Source organism: Daphnia magna, linkage group LG4 (assembly GCF_020631705.1).
Source record: "Daphnia magna isolate NIES linkage group LG4, ASM2063170v1.1, whole genome shotgun sequence".
Lineage (NCBI taxonomy): Eukaryota > Metazoa > Arthropoda > Branchiopoda > Diplostraca > Daphniidae > Daphnia > Daphnia magna.
Genome location: NC_059185.1, coordinates 7,057,543 through 7,077,776, shown reverse-complemented (window position 1 = coordinate 7,077,776; position 20,234 = coordinate 7,057,543). Strand labels below are relative to the sequence as shown.

At 38.5% G+C, this 20,234-nt stretch overlaps 2 protein-coding genes and 2 pseudogenes across 3 annotated transcripts; 2 read left to right on the top strand and 2 right to left on the bottom strand.

Annotated features, from left to right (window-relative positions):
* Positions 1 to 5,053: 5,053 nt before the first annotated feature.
* On the top strand, positions 5,054 to 7,700 carry LOC123471259 (annotated as a pseudogene).
* Positions 7,701 to 7,783: 83 nt separating this feature from the next.
* On the bottom strand, positions 7,784 to 8,662 carry LOC116920513 (annotated as a pseudogene).
* A 6,448-nt stretch (positions 8,663 to 15,110) lies between these two features.
* Positions 15,111 to 16,078, top strand: LOC116920068 (peptidyl-prolyl cis-trans isomerase-like 1). Of its 2 annotated transcripts, XM_032926130.2 has the most exons (5): positions 15,120 to 15,327; positions 15,415 to 15,548; positions 15,610 to 15,699; positions 15,762 to 15,830; positions 15,898 to 16,078. In XM_032926130.2, the coding sequence occupies exons 1-5, from the start codon at positions 15,272 to 15,274 to the stop codon at positions 16,050 to 16,052; spliced, it is 504 nt and encodes a 167-aa protein (XP_032782021.1). In that variant the 5' UTR covers positions 15,120 to 15,271; the 3' UTR covers positions 16,053 to 16,078. The 2 variants fall into 2 exon arrangements, with proteins under 2 accessions (XP_045028038.1, XP_032782021.1); XM_045172103.1 differs by lacking the exon at positions 15,610 to 15,699 and having other exon boundaries at positions 15,111 to 15,327.
* Positions 15,876 to 16,838, bottom strand: LOC116920066 (EKC/KEOPS complex subunit Tprkb). The gene is made up of 3 exons (XM_032926129.2): positions 16,613 to 16,838; positions 16,424 to 16,546; positions 15,876 to 16,360 (listed from the first exon to the last, which is right to left on the bottom strand). Exons 1-3 carry the CDS (start codon positions 16,733 to 16,735, stop codon positions 16,100 to 16,102), a joined length of 507 nt encoding a protein of 168 aa, XP_032782020.2. The 5' UTR covers positions 16,736 to 16,838; the 3' UTR covers positions 15,876 to 16,099.
* Between the last annotated feature and the right edge of the window lie 3,396 nt (positions 16,839 to 20,234).

The following is a 20,234-nucleotide window of genomic DNA, read 5'->3' as shown; positions in this document are numbered from 1 at the left end:
TCAGTGACATTTGTTTAAAATTCCACATATGTTTCCTTAGAATTATTTTTAGGTTCCGACATTCTTGGCAGGCAGAGTATTTTCGTTTGTTAGGGTACTTCGACGACATGAGCTGCAATACTCGCCGGCATGAGTAAGAACGCCAAACATTACATTCTTCATATCCTTCGGTAACTTGTTGTAGTTTCGACTTCTCTTGAACGTCTTGTGAATGAGATACCAATAAAATTCCACCGCATAATTCCAACTTATCGAAAGTATCGATTATGTTTTTCACCATATCAATAGATGTTAGTAATGATGGTAACGTTTCTTCATTTTGTGGTACTGATGCTTGTTTTACTTCATAGCTTAAGTTGCCATTGCTTAAAACCACATTTTTTTCTATAGACAATTTTCCCGTGTCTTTTTCAACTTTGAAAATGTGGAATTCTTCCTCCCTCTTACAATATGACCAATTATATGGGAATACAAAAGTCTTGATGTCTTTTTCCCAATTCACATTTTCAAGTTGAGTTACAGTATCCTTCACAAAAAAGAGGCACCCCCCCGGTAGCCCAAAATATAAAAATTCCTTATAAGCGCTAGATGGCATAGTTTTTAATTGCAAAATACAGTACCCACCAAACTATTAGGTACACCCCCCTTTTTTCAGTGCATTCTTATGGCACTACGTGTCTTGGAAAAAATGCAATAACTATTGAACCGCTTGGGCTAGATTTTTTTCCTTTTTTTCCGTGAGTAGATCTAATGATGATCTACATTTTTTATACACATGAAGTCGTCGTAGGATTAACCGTAGGTACACCCCGTTTTCCCCCATATGCGCCATGTTAAATACGGCGTTTTCAAAAATATACAAAAAATACTAAAAATAAAGCTAAAATCTTTTTCTTTGTGCCAAAAGATGCACAATTCTTCACTCTGTACTAATCAAAAGTATGATTTACAGTCAAACCAACTAAAAGAACCCTTCTCTATACCCCGAAGTTTACCCCCCTAAACATTTTTACGGCAAAATCAAAACTGGCGATGTCGCCACCAGAGGCACTGCAAGATGCGGACTGTTTCTACCAGCCGCCAGCTTTCACAGAATATGGTTTGGGGTAGATTCTGATATGTTACCTCACCTCCTCGGCGGGAAGAAATTGAAAGAATCAATTACATTAAATGGGAAAATTCTCTTTGTTCATTGAAGAATATCTTGCCTAACCCCAAGAAAATGACTACATTGTTTCCGATTGTTTCTTTTACCCGCGATTTTATCGAGCCTTCATTTATTCTCAAGTTACAAGTTGTGGCGATCACGCCATTCAAAATTTCTGTCCAAAGGTGAAAATGGGGAGAGCGAGTGATTTGACTGTGATGGAAAAAACTAAAATTGTGACACTTAGACAGGAAGGTGCTTCGTTACGTCATATTTCTCTTGTTCTAGGCCGTAGTGTTAACGCAGTAAAGCAGGCCATCAATAGATTTAATGAGACTGAATGCATAGGAAAAAGGGAAAGGAAGACTTCTTGCAAACGTAAAATTTCCGATGCATCTGCTAGATATTTACACTTATTGTCAAAAAGAGATCGTAGAAAAACTTTGCCTCTTCTTACTCAAGAAGTCAACACCGCAATAAGTACCCCAGTTTCATTGTCGACTGTGCGTCGATCCCTGCAAAGTTTTGATATGAACGGCCGAGTTGCGTGCAAAAAACCTCTTCTCAGAAAAGCTAATATACGAAAACGCCTAAAATTTGCTCAAGAACATGTAAATTGGACTGAAGAACAGTGGAATCGAGTATTGTTTACTGATGAAACTAAAGTAGAAGTCTTTGGAACACATCGACGCGTATTTGTCAGGAGAAAAGCCGGCGAAAGATATAGGAATGAGTGCCTTGTACCAACTGTAAAATTTGGAGGGGGTTCGGTTATGTGTTGGGGGCAATTTGTGCTAAAGGAGCTTTACCACTGCACAGAATAGAAGGGATCATGACTAAGCAAACTTATCACCAAATTTTGATTCGTAAGGTAAAAAAAATTCTCTTTTGTTTTGTTAGCACAAATGACAGTAAAATTTTATACTAGGCAGTGCCAGGAGGTCTTCGATTACTCGGAGAAGGATTTGTCTATCAAGAAGACAATGATCCTAAACATTCGTCACATCTTTGTCGAGGATATTTAGAAAGAAAAGAAAAATTAGGTAGACAAATGATTTCTCGCCTAATTATTATTTTCTAAAATTTGTTATTTGGGTCTAGGAGTGTTAAAGCGCATGGTTTGGCCTCCTCAGAGCCCGGATTTAAATCCTATTGAGCAGGTTTGGGATTTTGTAAAATCTAGGCTAGAAGAATCCGACAGAGTCACCGTGAGAACCATTTGGATGGAACTGGAGAAAGCTTGGAACTTGATTACGCCCGAATTAATACAGCGATACATCGGCACAATGGCTGACCGATGCCGAGCAGTAATACTAGCCAAGGGAGGGCACACAAGATATTAAAAAAATTCTGATTATTTTATTTTCCGCATCGCATATTGCATATTTAATTGTTTATTTTATAATGAAACTAAGATTAAAATTGAAACTTTTCGCTTTTTCACAATATTTGCAAATGAAAATTTGCCATCAAACACATTTTTTTGTATAAAAATAACTACGTGATTCACGAAGAGAATTAAAGTAACCTCAAACCATATTCTGTGAAAGCTGGCGGCTGGTAGCAACAGCCCGAATCTTGCAGTGCCTCTGGTGGCGACATCGCCAGTTTTGATTTTGCCGTAAAAATGTTGAGGGGGGTAAACTTTGGGGTATATAGAAGGGTTCTTTTAGTTGATTTGACTGTAAATCATACTTTGGATTAGTATAGAGTGAAGAATTGTGCATCTTTTGGCACAAAGAAAAAGATTTTAGCTTTATTTTTAGTATTTTTTGTATATTTTTGAAAACGCCGTATTTAACATGGCGCATATGGGGGAAAACGGGGTGTACCTAATAAAGTGAACGATACCGTAGCGCCGTGGGGGTTAATCCTACGACGACTTCATGTGTATAAAAAATGTAGATCATCATTAGATCTACTCACGGAAAAAAAGAAAAAAAATCTAGCCCAAGCGGTTCAATAGTTATTGCATTTTTTCCAAGACACGTAGTGCCATAAGAATGCACTGAAAAAAGGGGGGTGTACCTAATAGTTTGGTGGGTACTCTACACACAAAAAAAAGCATGCAATTTTTTTTTTGTTTGTTTTGACTGCAAAAGCGAGACGGTTGCCATGATTTCAGTATTTTTTCCTGCGAGAAAAATTTGGAAAACGGAGCAACACTTTTTTGTGGAGGATACTGTACATCTCTCTCAGTGTCAAGTTGCATTGTAGCATCTACGACTTCATTGTCACGTCTCCTAGCATTAAATTGGAAAGTTTCATCTACATTTTGAGTAACTTCTCCTTCAGTCTCAGTCTCCAACTGGATAATATTGTCTGCCGTTTCAGTTGTGGATCTTTCAGTAACAAACTGTTGGTCCAATTTGACTTTTTTGGAAACACTTCCATCATTACAATCCAATTTGGCTTTTTTGTTCCCCTTAGAGAGATGAGCTGGGCAATCTATCATAAGAAAATATATTTTAAGTTAAAGTAAGAAATGATGATTGGCATGTTACAAATACTTACTTGGAAATATCGTTGGAATTGAATTTGGTTTGAGAGACCAGCGCTGTTCTTTAAAAACTGTTTCATCTCCAACTTGTAAGTAAATTCCATTTTTAATATCATTTTCTGTAAGGTGATGTGCGCATACATAAGACTTGTCGTTAACTTTGTAGTTTTTCCTTTTTATTGCTTTTGACCACTGAAGTTGGAGTTTCTTATCCTTGGTGGTAAACATAGGGATTTTTTCAGAAATTTTATTTTTGAACACGTAACCGGAAGTGCACATCGGTACACAGCACTTTGACGGCATTTTTTTTGAAGTAAACAGAAGATATTTTGTATGAAAAGACGAACATTCACAAGAGGTTTTCGAAAAACTAAGAATCTCTGTGAATGCCAAGTCGTCTGCTTCGTTTCCATAGTTACCAAAATATTTGGCTCGCCACGGAAGCGAAAGTTTATAATTAAAAAAAAATAGTTATATAGGTGTGGGTAACGCAAAATTAACATGGATGTATTTCTGACAGTGAAATCTACAAAATAAAAAATACGACACTCACCAAATAAAAGTTTTTAAAAACAATTCAGGAATAAAACAATCTTTTCCCCTATACCTACAATGTAAATCCAGCCTGCTCCTTCAATCAGCACCACCTACGGGCCTGAAATCAAAGACACATGAAAAGAGCCCAGTGAAAGTACCCTAACCTATTATACCATGGTAGCAGTACAAGGACTATCCAAGTCCACTATTCATCGGCTACTTAAATCAAACAGTGTGAGTGATGTCACTCACTCTTTCAAGAAAACATATCACAACCGTCAAATTTTTAATGAACAAGAAGAATGTGAACTTACAAACTACCTGATTGTGGCACAAAAATTAAACCACGGACTGACACCAAGTGATACCAGAAACTAGCTTATTTCTTTGCAAAGTCAAACAACATTAAAATGCCATCTCGTTGGGAAGTGAATGAAGAAGCTGGAAAAGATTGGTTTTCCTCATTCTTAAGACAAAATTCAAGGCTGTCCATTAGAAAACCTGAAAGGACGAGCCAAGCTCGAGCTGCAGCCGTCAACCACGTCATCATCGACAAATATTTTGATGACTTGTATGACTTGTATGAAAAGCACAAGTTTACAGATGAAGAAATCTTTAAGACTGACGAAACAAATATCCCAACAGTGGTGGACCCTCAAAATATTGTTGCCGAGAAAGGAGTTAAAGCTGTAATTTTCTGGTAATTTAATTGTTGAACTGAAATTACATTTTTATCTATTTTTCAGGTGAGTAGCTCTGTTGGTGGGGAGCAAGGGATTAATATTACCATGTTAGCATTTGTAAACGCTGCTGGTAAAGCCTTTACAGGCACCTTCATTTTCCGAAGAGTTAAGGTGAACCTCACCAAAATGATAAATTTGTTTCCTCCCTTTAGCATGTCCTTCCGGTTGGATGACGTCTGAGCTCTTCTTGATGTCGTTGCAGCATCTATTGAAACATCTTAACTGTTCTCCTGAGAAGCCAATTCTTCTTATACTTGACAATCACACTAGCCACATTAGCTATCCCGTAGCTGAGTTTTGCAAGAAAAGTGGTATAGTTCTGTTCACGTTGCCACCTCACCTATCTCATGTGACTCAGCCCCTCGACAAGTGTTTATTTGGTCCGATGAAATCGGACATGTCACAAGAACACCGTCACTGGATGCGAAATCATCCAGGGGAGAGAATTTCCATTTATGATGTGCCTCAGTTAACAAAAGTACCATACGAGAGGAGATTTAATTCCAAAAACATCAAATCCGCATTTGCTGCCTGCGGTATTTATCCATTCAACCGACATGCAATCCCAGAGCACATGTTTGCACCATCGTCTGTGACTGATTTGCCTAATGGTATAGTAAATGAGAAATTATATTTAATGATTGTGTTTGATAATCGTTTATCTACTTAGTAGCACAACCGAATGAAACTGAAGGAATGAATTCACTGTCAGCTCTTGTGTCACAATGAGATTCTCAACAAGATGTTTTAGGTGATATAGTTAATCGTCAGCTAAATCAGCAAGGGATTTTTATATAACATTGATTGTTAAACTGCATTAATTAACACTTTAAATACAATTACATTGCAGCTGGGGTGTGTATTGACGTCCAAGCTGATAATGTTCTCTCGTCAACTTCAACAAGTCAAGAAGATGGAATGTCACACTACCTTTTAACAATAAGTAGTGGAAAGTTGCAATTAACTCCAATTTTGACATCGTCTAGTACTCTGCTTAGATCTGCTGTTTTACCATTAACACTCACTGAAATGCCTTCAAATGAGCTGCCTCGTAAAAGCTTTACGCCAGAAGAAGTGTTACCTCATCCTAGAGTTGCCCAAACAGGACCAAGAGTACCCAGAAACACGAACAGAGGTTCTTCTCGTGTATTGACGAATTCTCCAGAAATTGCTAAGTTGAAAGAGGCACACAACGCAAAAGTGTTGAAAGAAACAAAAAATTGAGCAAAGTCCAAAAAGAAAATAACAAAAAAGTAAGATTTACTTGATAATTAAATTTTGAGTTACCGCATGGATTATTGTATTAATGTTTAAATATGTTCATCCCTGAGAGATTTTCCTTGGGAAAGATTGAAGGCCATCCCGTGGTTATGGGCCCCAAAATGTTTATTGTTTCCCCAGGGGTTCCAGCCGGGTTTTGATTGGTTGTCAATTGGAGGGAATTATCGCGTGTAAACTGGGGAACTTTTCGTTTTTATTTATTTTTTATTCGATTCGCCGTATTAAACTACGTGTCTGGGCAAATTTTCGAGTCTGTTGGTGTTTTTCTTTAATTTAAAATTTTTTTTATTTGGTTGAAATTCAAATTTTTAAGGTTGCCGCCGGTTTGTGATTGGCTGCAAAATTGGGGGGAATTATCGCGTGTAAACAGGGGAACTTTTCGTTTTCATTTATTTCTTATTCGATTCGCCGTATTAAACTACGTGTCTGAGCAGAATTTCAAATCTGTTGGTGTTTGTGTTCATTTTATATATTTATTTATTCGGTCGAAATTCAAATTTTTGAGGTTCCCGTCGGTTTGTGATTGGCTGCAAAATTGGGGGGAATTATCGCGTGTAAACTGGGGAACTTTTCGTTTTCATCCATTTCTTATTCGATTCGCCGTATTAAACTACGTGTCTGAGCAGAATTTCAAATCTGTTGGTGTTTGTGTTCATTTCATAACTTTTATTTTGTGTTTGACTGTTTGTTTACAAATATCGTAGGCGGCTGTCGTTTGTCATTTGTTTTATTAGCATTTTAAGAACAATGAAGTCAGCCGTGAAAACTGCTTGTACAATCAGTCATTCGTGTGGTGCCATCTAGTGGCAAAGGCAACGACAAAATGTGCGATCCTAACCTAACCTAACCCACCGTAGCGTTTTGGCACTACAACTATTTTACTTATTTTAGCCATCGCGGGCCTTTTATTATTTTTATATTATTATTTTATTATTGATCAACTTAACCGGTACTTGGTTTCAAACTAGGCTATCCCGTTGCTGTTTTTTTTTATTTAATAATTGCGCAATAGCGCGCCACTTCACCATTCAGCCCGGTTAAGCCATTGACGTATGCCCAACTAAATCTCGAAGGTGGACACCCAGTGGCCTTATCTATATGATAACTTTCCCTTATTTTATTGTCGTGAGCAGGTTTGTACTGCAAAGACTACAGCAACGACAACTCTACGTACCCAATCAGAATCAGTGCACCCACCGTCCAAGTCGCCTTTATTGGATTCAGCTACGGCGAAGGTGACGAAGAATAAAAGAAAATCGAAATGCAATAATGAAAATGTTGATCATGACAAGAACTACTCCCCGTCGCTGAAATCAAAGGCTTCTATTCAACGAACCCGGATTCCTCGTGAAGTGAAACGTGTGTTGTTTTTGGGTTAAGCTCGTCTTAGTCATTTCGCAATTTAAATTTAAAACAAAGATTTCTAGTGTTCATTACCATACTTGTGTGCATTTAAGTAACTTGCAATGTCACTAATTTATTATCGATTCCCTATGTCAAAAATCAAAATATCAAAGGTAAATGTAAGTGCTATTCATTAATTTATCATCTTTCTGTTCCAAATACGAAATGAGATCTTTGTATTCCAATCTTTATCAACATGTTCCATAACCTCGATACATAATGTAAATTTTCATTTACCTCAATGGAAATTGGCAATACAGAAATGAAAAGACTAATCGACGTATTGTGAACCACGATTGGTGACGACCTGCTGAAGTTTGACGGGAATTTCCTCGAAGAGTTGCTTGATAAATTCGTCAGTGCAAACCTTTGACCACATTGAGGTGATTTCTCTCTCCAAACCGCACATAGAGCTAGCTTTAACGTTCTCTTCAGTAAACTTGATAGAGATTTCCAGCCACAATTGCTCAAGTGGCATAATATCACCAAAAGACTTTGGCAAGTCAACAACAAAAATGTTCCTTTTGTGCTCTGCCAAAAACTCATTAACAGATTGGCTGCGATGGACAGGATACCTGTTAACAGGAATGACAACAATGTAATAGGCCTACAATAGACAATACATTATTTGCAACTTTTCTTACCAGTCGAACACAAGGCCAATACGTTCATTCAAACTCAAAGGAAGCACATACTGCCGCAGAATATTCTTGTAGTTATTTGAATCAAACTTGCCATTTACTCGACATAAGGCAGACTTCTGTGCAAATGAAGAAATCATACACCAAACTAGCACAGTGTTGGCTTCTTCTTTCTCTGTCCAAAATTCAATGCTATGTTTCCTTTCTCGTCGTAACTGAAATGTTTTATAAGAGAGTTAATGAAAGACAAGATGAAATGACAATTGAAGAGTTAAAAGATGAATGTTTGTTACCTGAAGCATTGGGTATCACAACATGTCACATTTTCCACATACTGATGTAAATTTCTTAAACATCTTATTGCCCCTTCTTCTATAATTATGTCTTCATTTACTTTTGTACAAACCATTTTAAAGTGTTGTAAGAGAACTACAGCAAAATTAAGTGACACTTTTAATCAGACGATTGATTCTTGTCTGCTTGTTAGCTCTTGTCTGTGTAGGAATCGATAGTTTATCAATAGTTAATCGATAGTTAATCGAACCTTTCCAAAAGTTATCCTAACCAACCCCGTTCTTGCTGTCTCACCCAACCCCGCTCAAGGTACCCCAACGTTTTCGTTTAATGCGAACGAACGAAGGGACCAACATACCTTTTGCAAACAGCAAAATGGAAGAGGAAGAAATTTCCTTTAAAATGGTGAAATTACATTTCAATGAAACGATGTTATATAAACACCTTTTTTACCTTGAAAAAAAGGTAAAAAATAAAACCAAAACGGTAAAACACATTTTAGCCGTTTCCCATAGAAGTAATGGTTGGAAATTTAAAAAAAAAATTGAGCATATGCATCACACACTTATTAATACGGGGCTAAAAGGAATTTTTCCTGTCATTACAGGAACTTACATTAAACCCCTCTGTTCCATCCAACCCCTGTCCCATCCAACCCCGCTCTCCCTACGCCCTGTAATATTTGATGGAACCAATTTTGTGAATTGGAATGTAAGCGTTTGGTTTCCCATTCAAAGAAATGAATTGGAGGAGATAGTCCTAGGAACGGACAGGATTCCAGAAGAGGTGAATTTTATTATTCGTTATATCATTCTGAGGCAAAGTCTAACAAAAATATGGGTTTCCACCAAAATTTTAGGTGATGGAAGGAACAGCAGCGGTACTTGCTGCAAAGGTTTTAACCAGAAAAACTTGGCGCAAAAGAGATAACCTTGCTCGCAGCTTCCTGTATCACTCTTGTGATAAAGGTCAGCAAGAAGCTTTAGTTACATGCAAGACTGCATTTTCTATGTGGACGTCGTTAACGACACGATATATGCAAAGTACCGAGGTGAGGCAACAAAGTCTTCAGACTCTTTATCTGAATTACAAGTTCAAGCCTGGACATGACGTCAAGAATCATATTGAGGCAATCAAGCTTCTGGCTCAGCCTTTGGAGGATGCTAAAGCTCCTGTCACTGAATCCAATCTTTTATCAGAATAACTACGTCTCTTCCTCCAAGCTTCCATAACTTTCTCTCAGCTTGGGAAAGTGTGCCAGTTGTGGATCGCAAGATTGATTCGCTCACAAGAGGTCTTATTCAAGAAGAGTTCAGAACTAAGGAACGAAATGGCGGTTATAGAAGTAAAGACGACAAAGCATTTTTCGAAATCGTTGATGATCCACCAAATACTCGAGGAGTTTATGCAGGCAACAGATTTTCACCATATCCTAGAGGACGAGGTGGTTATGTAATTCGTGGAAGTCGAAGTTTTGGAAATCGCAGTCTCCGAGGTAATCGGGGTGGAGGACAGAACAATCAAACTGGACAAGGACAAAGCAATCAGACTGAAATTGACAGACAATATTCTATTGATTTCGAAAATGGAGGTTGTTACAACTGTCACGCCCCAGGTCATCTCAGTCGAAACTGTCGTATTGGGAAAAAAGAAGCTCAACCTCAAAGAAAGCTACTGGCTGAAGGTACTACTCCTTTCTGACATCAGGCTATTGCCCTCGCAGCTCGAGCCAACTCGGACTGGTTTGCTGACTCCGGTGCTACAGTGCACATGTGCAGTCAACGATGGACGTTCAAACTTTTGCCCCTATAAAACCCAGAACTCAGTCGATTGGTGGAATTAACGGAGTTAGTGTAAAGGTGCTCGGAGAAGGAGACATAGTCTTTGTTACTACACTAAATGGCTCACATCATCATTTAACTATCCAACACGTCCTTTTCGCCCCCGATCTGGGAATCAATCTGTTTTCAATAGCTGCTGTTACGAATCTCGGTTGGGATGTACACTTCATTCGTTGTGAAGTACTATTCTTTTGCAACCAAGTCAATGTCATAGTTGGGAGTCGTGTCGGTCTCTCTTTATCATCTGAACATCTCAGTTCCTGGGAAAGATGAAGATGTAGCTGTAGTAGCCCTTCTATTCTATTCTATTCAAGAACACCTATGCTGACTGGCATTTTCGACTTGGGCACATCAGTAACGACATCATAAAGAAAATGGCTGCCAATGGAGCTGTCGACGGTCTACTTTATCACAGGATGCTCCACTATCAACGTCACTTTGTCATGGCTGCATCCTCGTAAAAATGAAAAGACTTGTGTTTCCAAACAGTTCTTCGCCCAATCTACAAAAATTGGCCAACTCATACATAGTGATCTCTGTGGCCCAATGCAAGTTAAATCTCTTGGGGGTGCATTCTACTTTCTTACCTTTAAAGATGATTGCAGTGGCTATCGCACAGTAAGATTTCTTAAACTGAAGTCAGAAGTTGCTCAATGATTCCAAGAATATGTCAGTTCAGCTACATACGGAAACTGGCCAACTTGTCTGTGTTCTTCGAACCGACAATGGGGGTGAATATGAAGATAATACTTATCAATCATGGTTACGGAAGAAAGGAATTCGCCATGAGACTAGTGCTCCTCGCACACCGCAACACAATGGAGTTGCGGAACGCGACAACAGGACAATTGTCGAAGCAGCTCGAACTTTTTTGTACGCAAATCGGGCACTCCCGTTAGAACTATAGGCTGAGGCTGTTTACTGTGCTATTTATGTTTTGAATCTTGTTCTCTCTAGCACCTGCACTGTCATCACACCTTATAAGGCTTGGTACAAGCGCAAGCCGAATGTTTCAACGTTGGGTATTTTTGGCTCTTATGTTTACATTCTCATTCAAAAGGAAGATAGACGTTAACTTGATCCTAAGGGTACCCTCTGCATTTACCTTGGTAATTCTGATGCTTCCAAGTCATTTCGTTGCTAAGATCCTATGTTTTGAAAAATTAAGACCAGTCGGGGTGTGATTTTCCTTGATCAGTGTATTTCTCGTCTTGCTAGCCCATCTAATCTCAATCAACCGGATAATCAACAAGATATGGATGTCTTCAATTCCTATAAAGATCAAATCAGTTCTATTGACGATCAAATGGATGTGACCCCTACCGATGATCTGCCGTCTAACGAATGTATTCCTGATCTACAGCCAGTACCTGTTCTAAACTCAAGACCAGTACGTGAACGTCGCCAAACTGTCTGGCACAGTATGCTAACAATTCTACATGGACACCCAGAGCCAAGTGATTATCAAGAAGCCATTGCCAGTACCGAAGCTGATTTATGGCAGAAGGCGATGAAAGAAGAGTACGATTCATTAATTGAAAATGGGACGTGGGTGCTTGCAAAATTACCTCACGGTCGTGTTGTCATCAAAAGCAAACGGGTGTTTAAGCTGAGGCCTTGTTATCTAAACCTGATTCCTGTCCGCTACAAAGCTCGCTTTGTAGCCAAAGGATATTCTCAAAAACCTGAAATCGACTATCAAGAAACTTTTTCTCCTGTAGTGAAGCATGACTCTCTTAGAGTAGTTCTATCTTTGGTTGCAGCATTCGATTTGGAGATACTTCAATTGGACGTAACAACCGCATTTCTTAATGGAGAGCTGGCCGAAGAAATCTATATTGAACAGCCAGAAGGTTTTGTTGAACCTGGCCAAGAATCATCCGTCTGTTGTCTGAAGAAATGTTTATACGGACTGAAGCAATCTCCTCGTATCTGGAACCAGAAATTTAATTCTTTCCTGGTGAAATATGGTTTGCAATCCTCTACAGCTGACCCTTGTGTTTACGTTGGTCATGGATCAGAACCAGATGACCTAACAATTATCGCCATGTGGGTCGATGATGGTTTGGTATGCAGCAGGACTAAAGAAAGAAATGATCTGATTATAAACTATTTTACCAGCCATTTTAAAATGACATCCGGACCAGCGGATCGTTTTATCAGCCTGGAAATTTCTCGTGTTCGTTCTGAGAAGAAACTTTTTGTTTGTCAAAGTTTGTATATAGCAAAAATTCTTGAAACTATTTATATGGAAAATTCTGTTCCCAAAACGGTTCCTGCCGAGCCTGGTTCTCATCTCACTGTAAAAGATTCTCCAGCCACTGTCACTGCACAATCTTCCATGTCCTCCACTCCTTATCGCCAAGCTGTTGGTAGTCTTATGTATCCAATGATTATGACCCGCCCTGATATTGCATTTAGTGTTGGACAAGTTTCTAGATTCAGTGTTAATCCAGGACCTGCACATTGGGAAGCTGTTAAACGAATTTTGTCGTATTTAGCTGGAACCCCACGGCATGGTCTGTGTTTTACCGGAACCGATCTTACTTATCAATTTTCTGGCTATTCTGATTCTGACTACGCTGGATGTCCAGACACAAGAAGATCAACAACTGGTACGTTGTTCATACTTAATGGAGGTTCTATTTCCTGGAAAAGCCGAATTCAAAAACCCGTGGCCTGTTCTTCGACAGAGGCTGAATACTATGCAGCTGGTGACGCAGCTAGAGAAGTAGTATGGTTAAGACTGTTACTTGAGACTTTAAATTCCCGTCAAATTGAACCATCGCCTTTATTCTGCGATAACCAAAGCGCTATACGTCTTGTCCATAATCCAGAATTTTATGACAGAACCAAACACATTGCTGTGAAATTTCATTACATTCGTCAAGTATTTTCCGAGGGACAAATTGCTATGTTCTTCATCCCAACAACTAGTAATTTAGCCGATATCTTTACAAAAGCTTTACCCTCTGTTGCATTCACTGCATTCTTGACGGCTATGGGCGTCGTTGCAGTTCCTTCATCTAACAATTAAGTTTATTTCAATATCACGTTATGATTAAGGGAAAGTGTTGAATTGTAATCATAAAGTGTGGATACTGTTTATCCTACACCCTTTTGTTTTCGTCTGTTACTGAGAGTGCTAGCTTTTCTGAGAAAACAAAAGACAAAGTACACGTTGGTCTGGTGTCAAGTGTGTGTTTTGCTTGTACGTTGTAATTCAGTCTTGAAGATCAAGAGCGTCTGGAATATTCTATCGAATTCTGCTAGTGAATTTTGTGTTGTCTACGTGTAAGTATAAAGATACTAATTGTAATAAATGAATGAAAAACTGATTCCTCGTTTATATTTTAACAGAAATCAAATACAGCAACTTGTTTTTTTAACTAAAAAAGTTTAGTCTATTTAAATATAGTACATACTGTAAGGACGGGGAAAGAAAATAGTTTTCATTACTTTTAATATTGAATATGGGGAATAGTTGTGTGTGATGATGAGTTTATTGTTGCACAAAGTTTTTGCCAAAGACCGAGATAACAGTTAACAAGACGAGTCCGGTTAAAAGAGACTTACTGACGAAGACTGCAAATAGACTCGAAGATGAACGAAAAGCGACTGAAACATGACTGACACAAGACTGACACAAGACTGACACAAGACTGACACAAGACTGACTGCTGATGAAGACTGCAGAAGACTGCAAAAGAGACTGACTGACAATCTGGAAAGGGGCAACATTTATACGAAGGAGCAAGGTCACCTAGGGTTAGGTGTCGCAAAGGGAATTAATATTTTGTGTGGAAATGTATCACCTATGTGCAGAATTCACACGTTTGAAGGCCAGGTAGGAGGGAGATGGAAGGCCGGAGCCATCGGTAGATGACCTATCGGCAGAAGAGGGGAAAAAGGTTGTAAGCGTGGAAAAAAAGAGAAAGGGATGTAAGGAACGCGGCTGACCGTTCCTTACCATACATAGATTTTTTGAAATAATAAAAAAATAAACGCAACTCACCTAAAAACCAAATAAATGAACAAAACATAATCAAAAAAATAAACAATGACAACCGCACAAAACAAATGAAGGCACCGACCGTTGGCGGCAGCACTACAATTAGATACAGAAAAAATTGGAACGCGATTCCACCGAAGGGTCGGTGTTAGCGATCGGTCCCGATAAGCCAAAATCGGGTTAACCACCCCGCCCCGGAAAAGTGCAATCGGGGCTTAATCGGGGTGCCACTTCGTCAGCCGGGGCGGACAGGGGAAAAAATCTAGGTTAACCCGCTTGCCCCGACGCCATTTGCAAAAATGGCGCCTGAATTCAAACTACGAAGTTTTGTCGGGTTCTTATCGGGGCAACCGTGGCGAACTCCCGATTTTCATCATAATAATCCATTTATACTCTATTGATTATGTTTTTACGTCGATCGATTGACTGAAATCGGGGTGGCATTCCCGATTAGGCACCCCGATACATCCCTGATTGAGATCGGGGTTCAAAAATTTTCACCCCGAACCCCCCGCCTCGAGCACCGAATTTCGAATCCCGATTGGTAAAAATGCGCCCCGATTAGGGTTGGGGCCGATCCCTAGTTGGTGTCCACCACGGAGACGATGTTGGGATAGGACGATCGTCTACCTTTCATATTATATCGTGGTTCTAGTGGACTGCTGTCAAAAATTTCGGGCCAGTTAGCAGGTAAAAATCCGCAGTTTGTCCAGTCCGCATTTTATTCTGGTCCCACGGTGTTTTCCATAATATACTATGCAGAGTAGTGTGCACGAAGGATGCTTTGATTTAAAATCCTAACAGCTCCATTTATGTCCATGTTCAATTTGCTGTCCATTTTGCTAACTCAAATATAGTTTTATTCTGTAGAATGGCGTCGATTCCCGATGCTTCGTGGCAACCACCGTTTGCAGTACTTCAAACTACGTTAGTAAACTCTTGCTAGACTCTGATCAATATTTCACATGGTCATCTTCTAATGCATGTTTTTGCCTTCCAATCTAATCTTTGCAGCATGGGAGAACTTGTCGTAGAGTTGTATTGGAACCATGCCCCTAATACCTGCAGAAACTTTGCAGAGCTCTGCCGTAGGAATTATTATGCTGGCACAAAATTTCATCGCATCATCAGAGAGTTTATGATTCAAGGTGACAAGAAATTTTTTTTATTGTATTGGCTATGAAAGGTGTTTAAATCAGAAAGCAATAGGTGGTGATCCCACTGGTACTGGAAAAGGAGGAGCATCTATATATGGGCGCAACTTTTCCGATGAACTACATGATGAATTAAAACATTCAGGTTATCTCCTGAATAGATAAAGAACCACATCTTCTCCATTAACATTCTTTCATTATTTACAGGTGCTGGCATACTATCCATGGCAAACTCGGGGCCAAACACTAATGGATCTCAGTTCTTCATAACACTAGGTTATAGAGAACTTGTGTCTGATTGTAAGAAATAATAAATCAATGTAAATTTTCAAATTTATTTTAGCCCCAACACAATGGCTTGATGGCAAGCACTCCATATTTGGAAGGATCTACTCTGGCATGTCTGTTGTGAAACGGATTGGGTTTGTTGAAACCGATAAAGATGACAGGCCAACTGATGAAGTGAAAATTGTGAAATGTACAATCAAATATGAATGAAGAATAAAGTTGATTCCACTATTTAATATTTAGTTTTTGACTATGGGCTACAATGTAACTATCTCTTTAGTGGAAATTCTGTTGATAATAGAATCCGACAATGATACAGTTTTCGTTTCTACTTCTTTGATTTTGTAAATTTTTCTTAGCTCCTCTTCATCACACATTCCAAAATTACTCTTTACAGGATTTGCCAATTCCCCTTTAACTTGAGAACATACAAGTACCATATCTTCTTTGTTCAGCACCACACAGAGGAGTGTGGTATCCTTGTCATTCATTCCAAATGTTTTTAAAGAATCTGAGATCTTGGTGGTACATGATAATATAAATATAAAATTAAAACTAATGAATTATTTGATATTTTTCACCTTTCTTGTGGGAGACATGTTATAAACAATCTCAGAAAACACTGAATGTGTTCGCAGCGCTTGATTCTGTTGACTCATCACAGCTAATTGAGTAGCCACCAATACTTGAAAGGTATCAAGTACCTAGCAAAGAAACTATCATATTAATAATGTAGATTAGATGTCTGATCCAAAAACTGACTGCTATACATATCGAGGGTTAATGGCAGCGCAAGGTAAGCTAGCTTTCATAATTCTTTCTCGAATTTCGCCAGCATTTGTGACATTTTTAAAAAGCAACAATTTTGGTTCACATTCTTTAAAAGACCACATTTTTTAACTAGCCAACAAGCAAGTTGTTTGATGAATGTGTTCTTTGAAACAACACAGAGTTGACTTCACAAACCAAGAAGAGAAAAAGGGCCAGGATAAAATGCGGACGCGGACCGTGGACTGCGGACATGAGAAACTGCGGACTTTCACCTGCGGACTGGCCCAAAATTTTTGACAGCAGTCCGCAGTTTCTCCACAGGGTAGCTGTCCGCAGTCCGCGTATTATACGGGGATACAGCATTCCATATAGAGCAGTAAAACATCCTACGTTGCACGTTCTCCACATTTGCGAAAATCTCATTTGTGTCCAAGTTGGTCTGCTGCGGCTGCAGCGTCTTATGGAGAAACCAACTTCTTCATGTTAAAAAATAAGTTTTCATAAATATAATTAAGATTTTCCCCCTTTTCTCCCTAGCAGAGGGTACCCTATTCATTTTTTGATTTCCCAATTTTTTTTCTAGCCCTAGTTCTATCTGGTTTATTTTTATTTAGCTATTGTTTGTGAATGGTTTGTTGTTCATCCCCTTGTAGCAGACGAATTTCTGGCAGCAAACGAAATTCTTCGGCTAAAAGAGACGAGCAACTTACAAACAAAAATAAAATAAAAATAAAGTAGATAGAACTGGAGCTAGAAAAAAATATTGGGAAATGAAAAGATGAATAGGGTACCCACTGCTAGGAAGAAAAGGGGGAAATCTAAATTATAGTTATAAAAACTTAATTTTTAACGTGAAGAAGATGGTTTCTCCATAAGACGCTGCAGCCGCAGCAGACCAACTTGGACACAAATGAGATTTTCGCATTTGTGGAAAACGCGCAACGCAGGATGTTTTACTTCTCTATAGACATGTCTATGCGTTGGTAAGGCAGAAAATTGGTAAGTAAAGTCTTCATTTCATAATAGTATTTAACATTAAAATTTCATAATATATATAGCAGCAAAATTTGACTTGTTTTTACAGGCATTGAATTTACTCTAGTCAAGACAGATCAACCTAGTGGTGTATTACCTGGTTGGTGGTATTACCTAGTTTTACCTAGTTACCTAGTATTACCTAGTTTTTTTTTCTCTACTTTTACCTAGTTTTTGGTCCATTTTTATACCTAGAAATTACCTAGTAATAGTAATACCTAGTTTTTTAAAATGATTACCTAGATAATTACCTAGGTAATTTTGATTTTTATGCAGCGTTGTCAAAATAATGGCAACGATGTTTTTTATTCATTTTTATGTGACACACTTGATATTTCTTTGTGCAGGCTGCTCAACGTTTTTTCGCGCCCACAGTCCCTCACCACGTCTCATCTCTCACAGTCTCACCACGTTTTCTTCAAGATTTTTCACTACAAATTTTAGACTAACTAACTATTACTTTGCCAATCACAGTTCACACAGAGATCTTGCTGTCTGGTTCTGATTCAGAGCATACGCAGCTCTTCAAACGAAGGAGACTTGTTGACACTCCATGTCCAGCCATGCGTTGCAAAACAAGTCTCGTAGAATTAAAAATGGAGCTTAAGGATTACTTGGATATATTGGACAAGGGAGAGTTCGATGCGGAAATTGACCCATTTTCTTTCTGGAAAGAAAAGTCAGGGAGGTTTTCCAATCTGTCTGGAATAGCATTGCAATATCTGGCCATGCCAGCAACGTCTGCATCCGCAGAGCGACTTTTTTCTTGCGGTGGGCTTTCTTGCAAAGGCAAAAAACAGACGTGTCATCAGTTTTACTAGAATCGCAAACGCTTTTCAGATTCAATAAGAAATTTGACATAAACCCTTAATCTGTGTTCTTTTTTTCAGTAATTCAAATAAAGGAATACAAAGAGATTCAAAATCGAAGTCTATGGTAATTTTTTATTTGGTATGGGTACTGCAGTTTACATTTGATTTTTTGGGAAATTAAACATTTTTGAAGAACCTAGTTTAAAAGTTGTACCTAGTTTGAATTTTGAAACTAGGTACCTAAATAACTAGGTAATTACCTAGTTAAAAATTTTACCTAGTTTTTTAAAGTACTTTTACTAGTACCTAGTACCTAGTTTTTTTTGGAATTACCGTACCTAGTTTTTGCGAAAACTAGGTAAATAACCTAGTAATACCTAGTAATACCAAGTAACAAAAAAAAACTAGGTTGCCACCACTAGATAAACCTTATTTTTGTCATGCATTGGCTGTTGTTCGATAACTGTTGCTTTTTAAAAATATGCATGCATGCAACAATTCCAATGAATAAAAATAAAAATGCGCACAGCTCTGAGCAGCTGACTATTATGATTTTTTTCCTATAGGCCAAATCCATTATATTCTATTTTCTTTTATGCACAACTAAGAATTTGAATTAGACAACCGTAGCGCAGTTAAGTCGTCCTTCAGAAGGCGGCAATGTGGTATCAAACTTTGCAAAGAATGGGACCACAAGGAATGTCTTCCAAAAGAACAGCATTATGCCTTTCAGGAGTTTTTAAAAACCCCTTGGAAATACCCCAAATCCTTTTAAGTTTATTACATGTTTTATTTGCATTGTTGTACCAAGAGTTTACCTAGTTAAGAAGTAACCATGTTATATACACTGTCCTTTACTTTCATATTTTGAATAATGCATATGTTGACTTTTAAATACTTTTTTTAGTTTGAAATTTAATATCAGAAATCGGAATGGAGTCCGCAGATACCAGTCCGCAGTTTATCCTGTCCGCTCCGAACTTTCAATCGCTCCATGAACGAAAGTCCGCATTTTATCCCTAAGTCCACGAAAAATCTGTCAAAAATTCTGGGCCAGTCCGCAGGTGAAAGTTCGCAGTTTCTCCTGTCCGCAGTCCGCGGTCCGCGTCCGCATTTTATCCTGGCCCAGAGAAAAAGACTACGATCATCCCATAAGACGCAAGGGGCCGCGGTATATCGTGTACGCGTACCGTGTACCGTGTACTGGTATATCGTGGAAAACCATCGTGGAATGGCTTGCTCCGCCCCCAAAGGGGAGGAGCCTTACCAACGTTTTCCACGAAGTACGCCTAGCAGACGACTGTTATTGGATGGTATATCGTGTACTGGCAGCGTGTACTTATATATAGTATTTGTATATAGTAATATTTTAATATGCTTTTATTGTACATTGTTATTATATATAAATTTTGTCCTATAACTTATAATAGATAACATATAAAGGATTACTAAATTTTAAATGATATATCGGATTCCACCGCTTCTAGTATGAACTTCGTTGGGGAAGGTAGACAGCAAGCGCTAGCCTGGATGTCGTCGTTGGTGAGAACAAAGGATTCACGCATGGAATATGAATTAACCCAATGCCAGCGGATGCAAGATGAAAATACCGGCGATTGTGGAGTTCTTTGCATAGCTTTTGCTTATTTCCTGCGTCGCGTCTTGTTTATCTTAAACTTTCTTTATAGCTTTCTGCAGATTTGGTAATACCGACGGAGAATGCGGAAGATCTTCCTCGTTATGATGGAAATTACTATGTCACATATAATATTTA

Coding starts and splice junctions, on each gene's coding strand:
- LOC116920066 (XM_032926129.2), bottom strand. CDS start 16,735: ATGTGGTCTTTTAAAGAATGTGAACCAAAATTGTTGCTTTTTAAAAAT. Junction 16,547..16,612: donor CTGCCATTAACCCTCGATAT/GTATAGCAGTCA, acceptor TTTCTTTGCTAG/GTACTTGATACCTTTCAAGT. Junction 16,361..16,423: donor ACATGTCTCCCACAAGAAAG/GTGAAAAATATC, acceptor TGTACCACCAAG/ATCTCAGATTCTTTAAAAAC.
- LOC116920068 (XM_032926130.2), top strand. CDS start 15,272: ATGGCGTCGATTCCCGATGCTTCGTGGCAACCACCGTTTGCAGTACTT. Junction 15,549..15,609: donor CAGAGAGTTTATGATTCAAG/GTGACAAGAAAT, acceptor AGAAAGCAATAG/GTGGTGATCCCACTGGTACT. Junction 15,831..15,897: donor TCAGTTCTTCATAACACTAG/GTTATAGAGAAC, acceptor AATTTATTTTAG/CCCCAACACAATGGCTTGAT.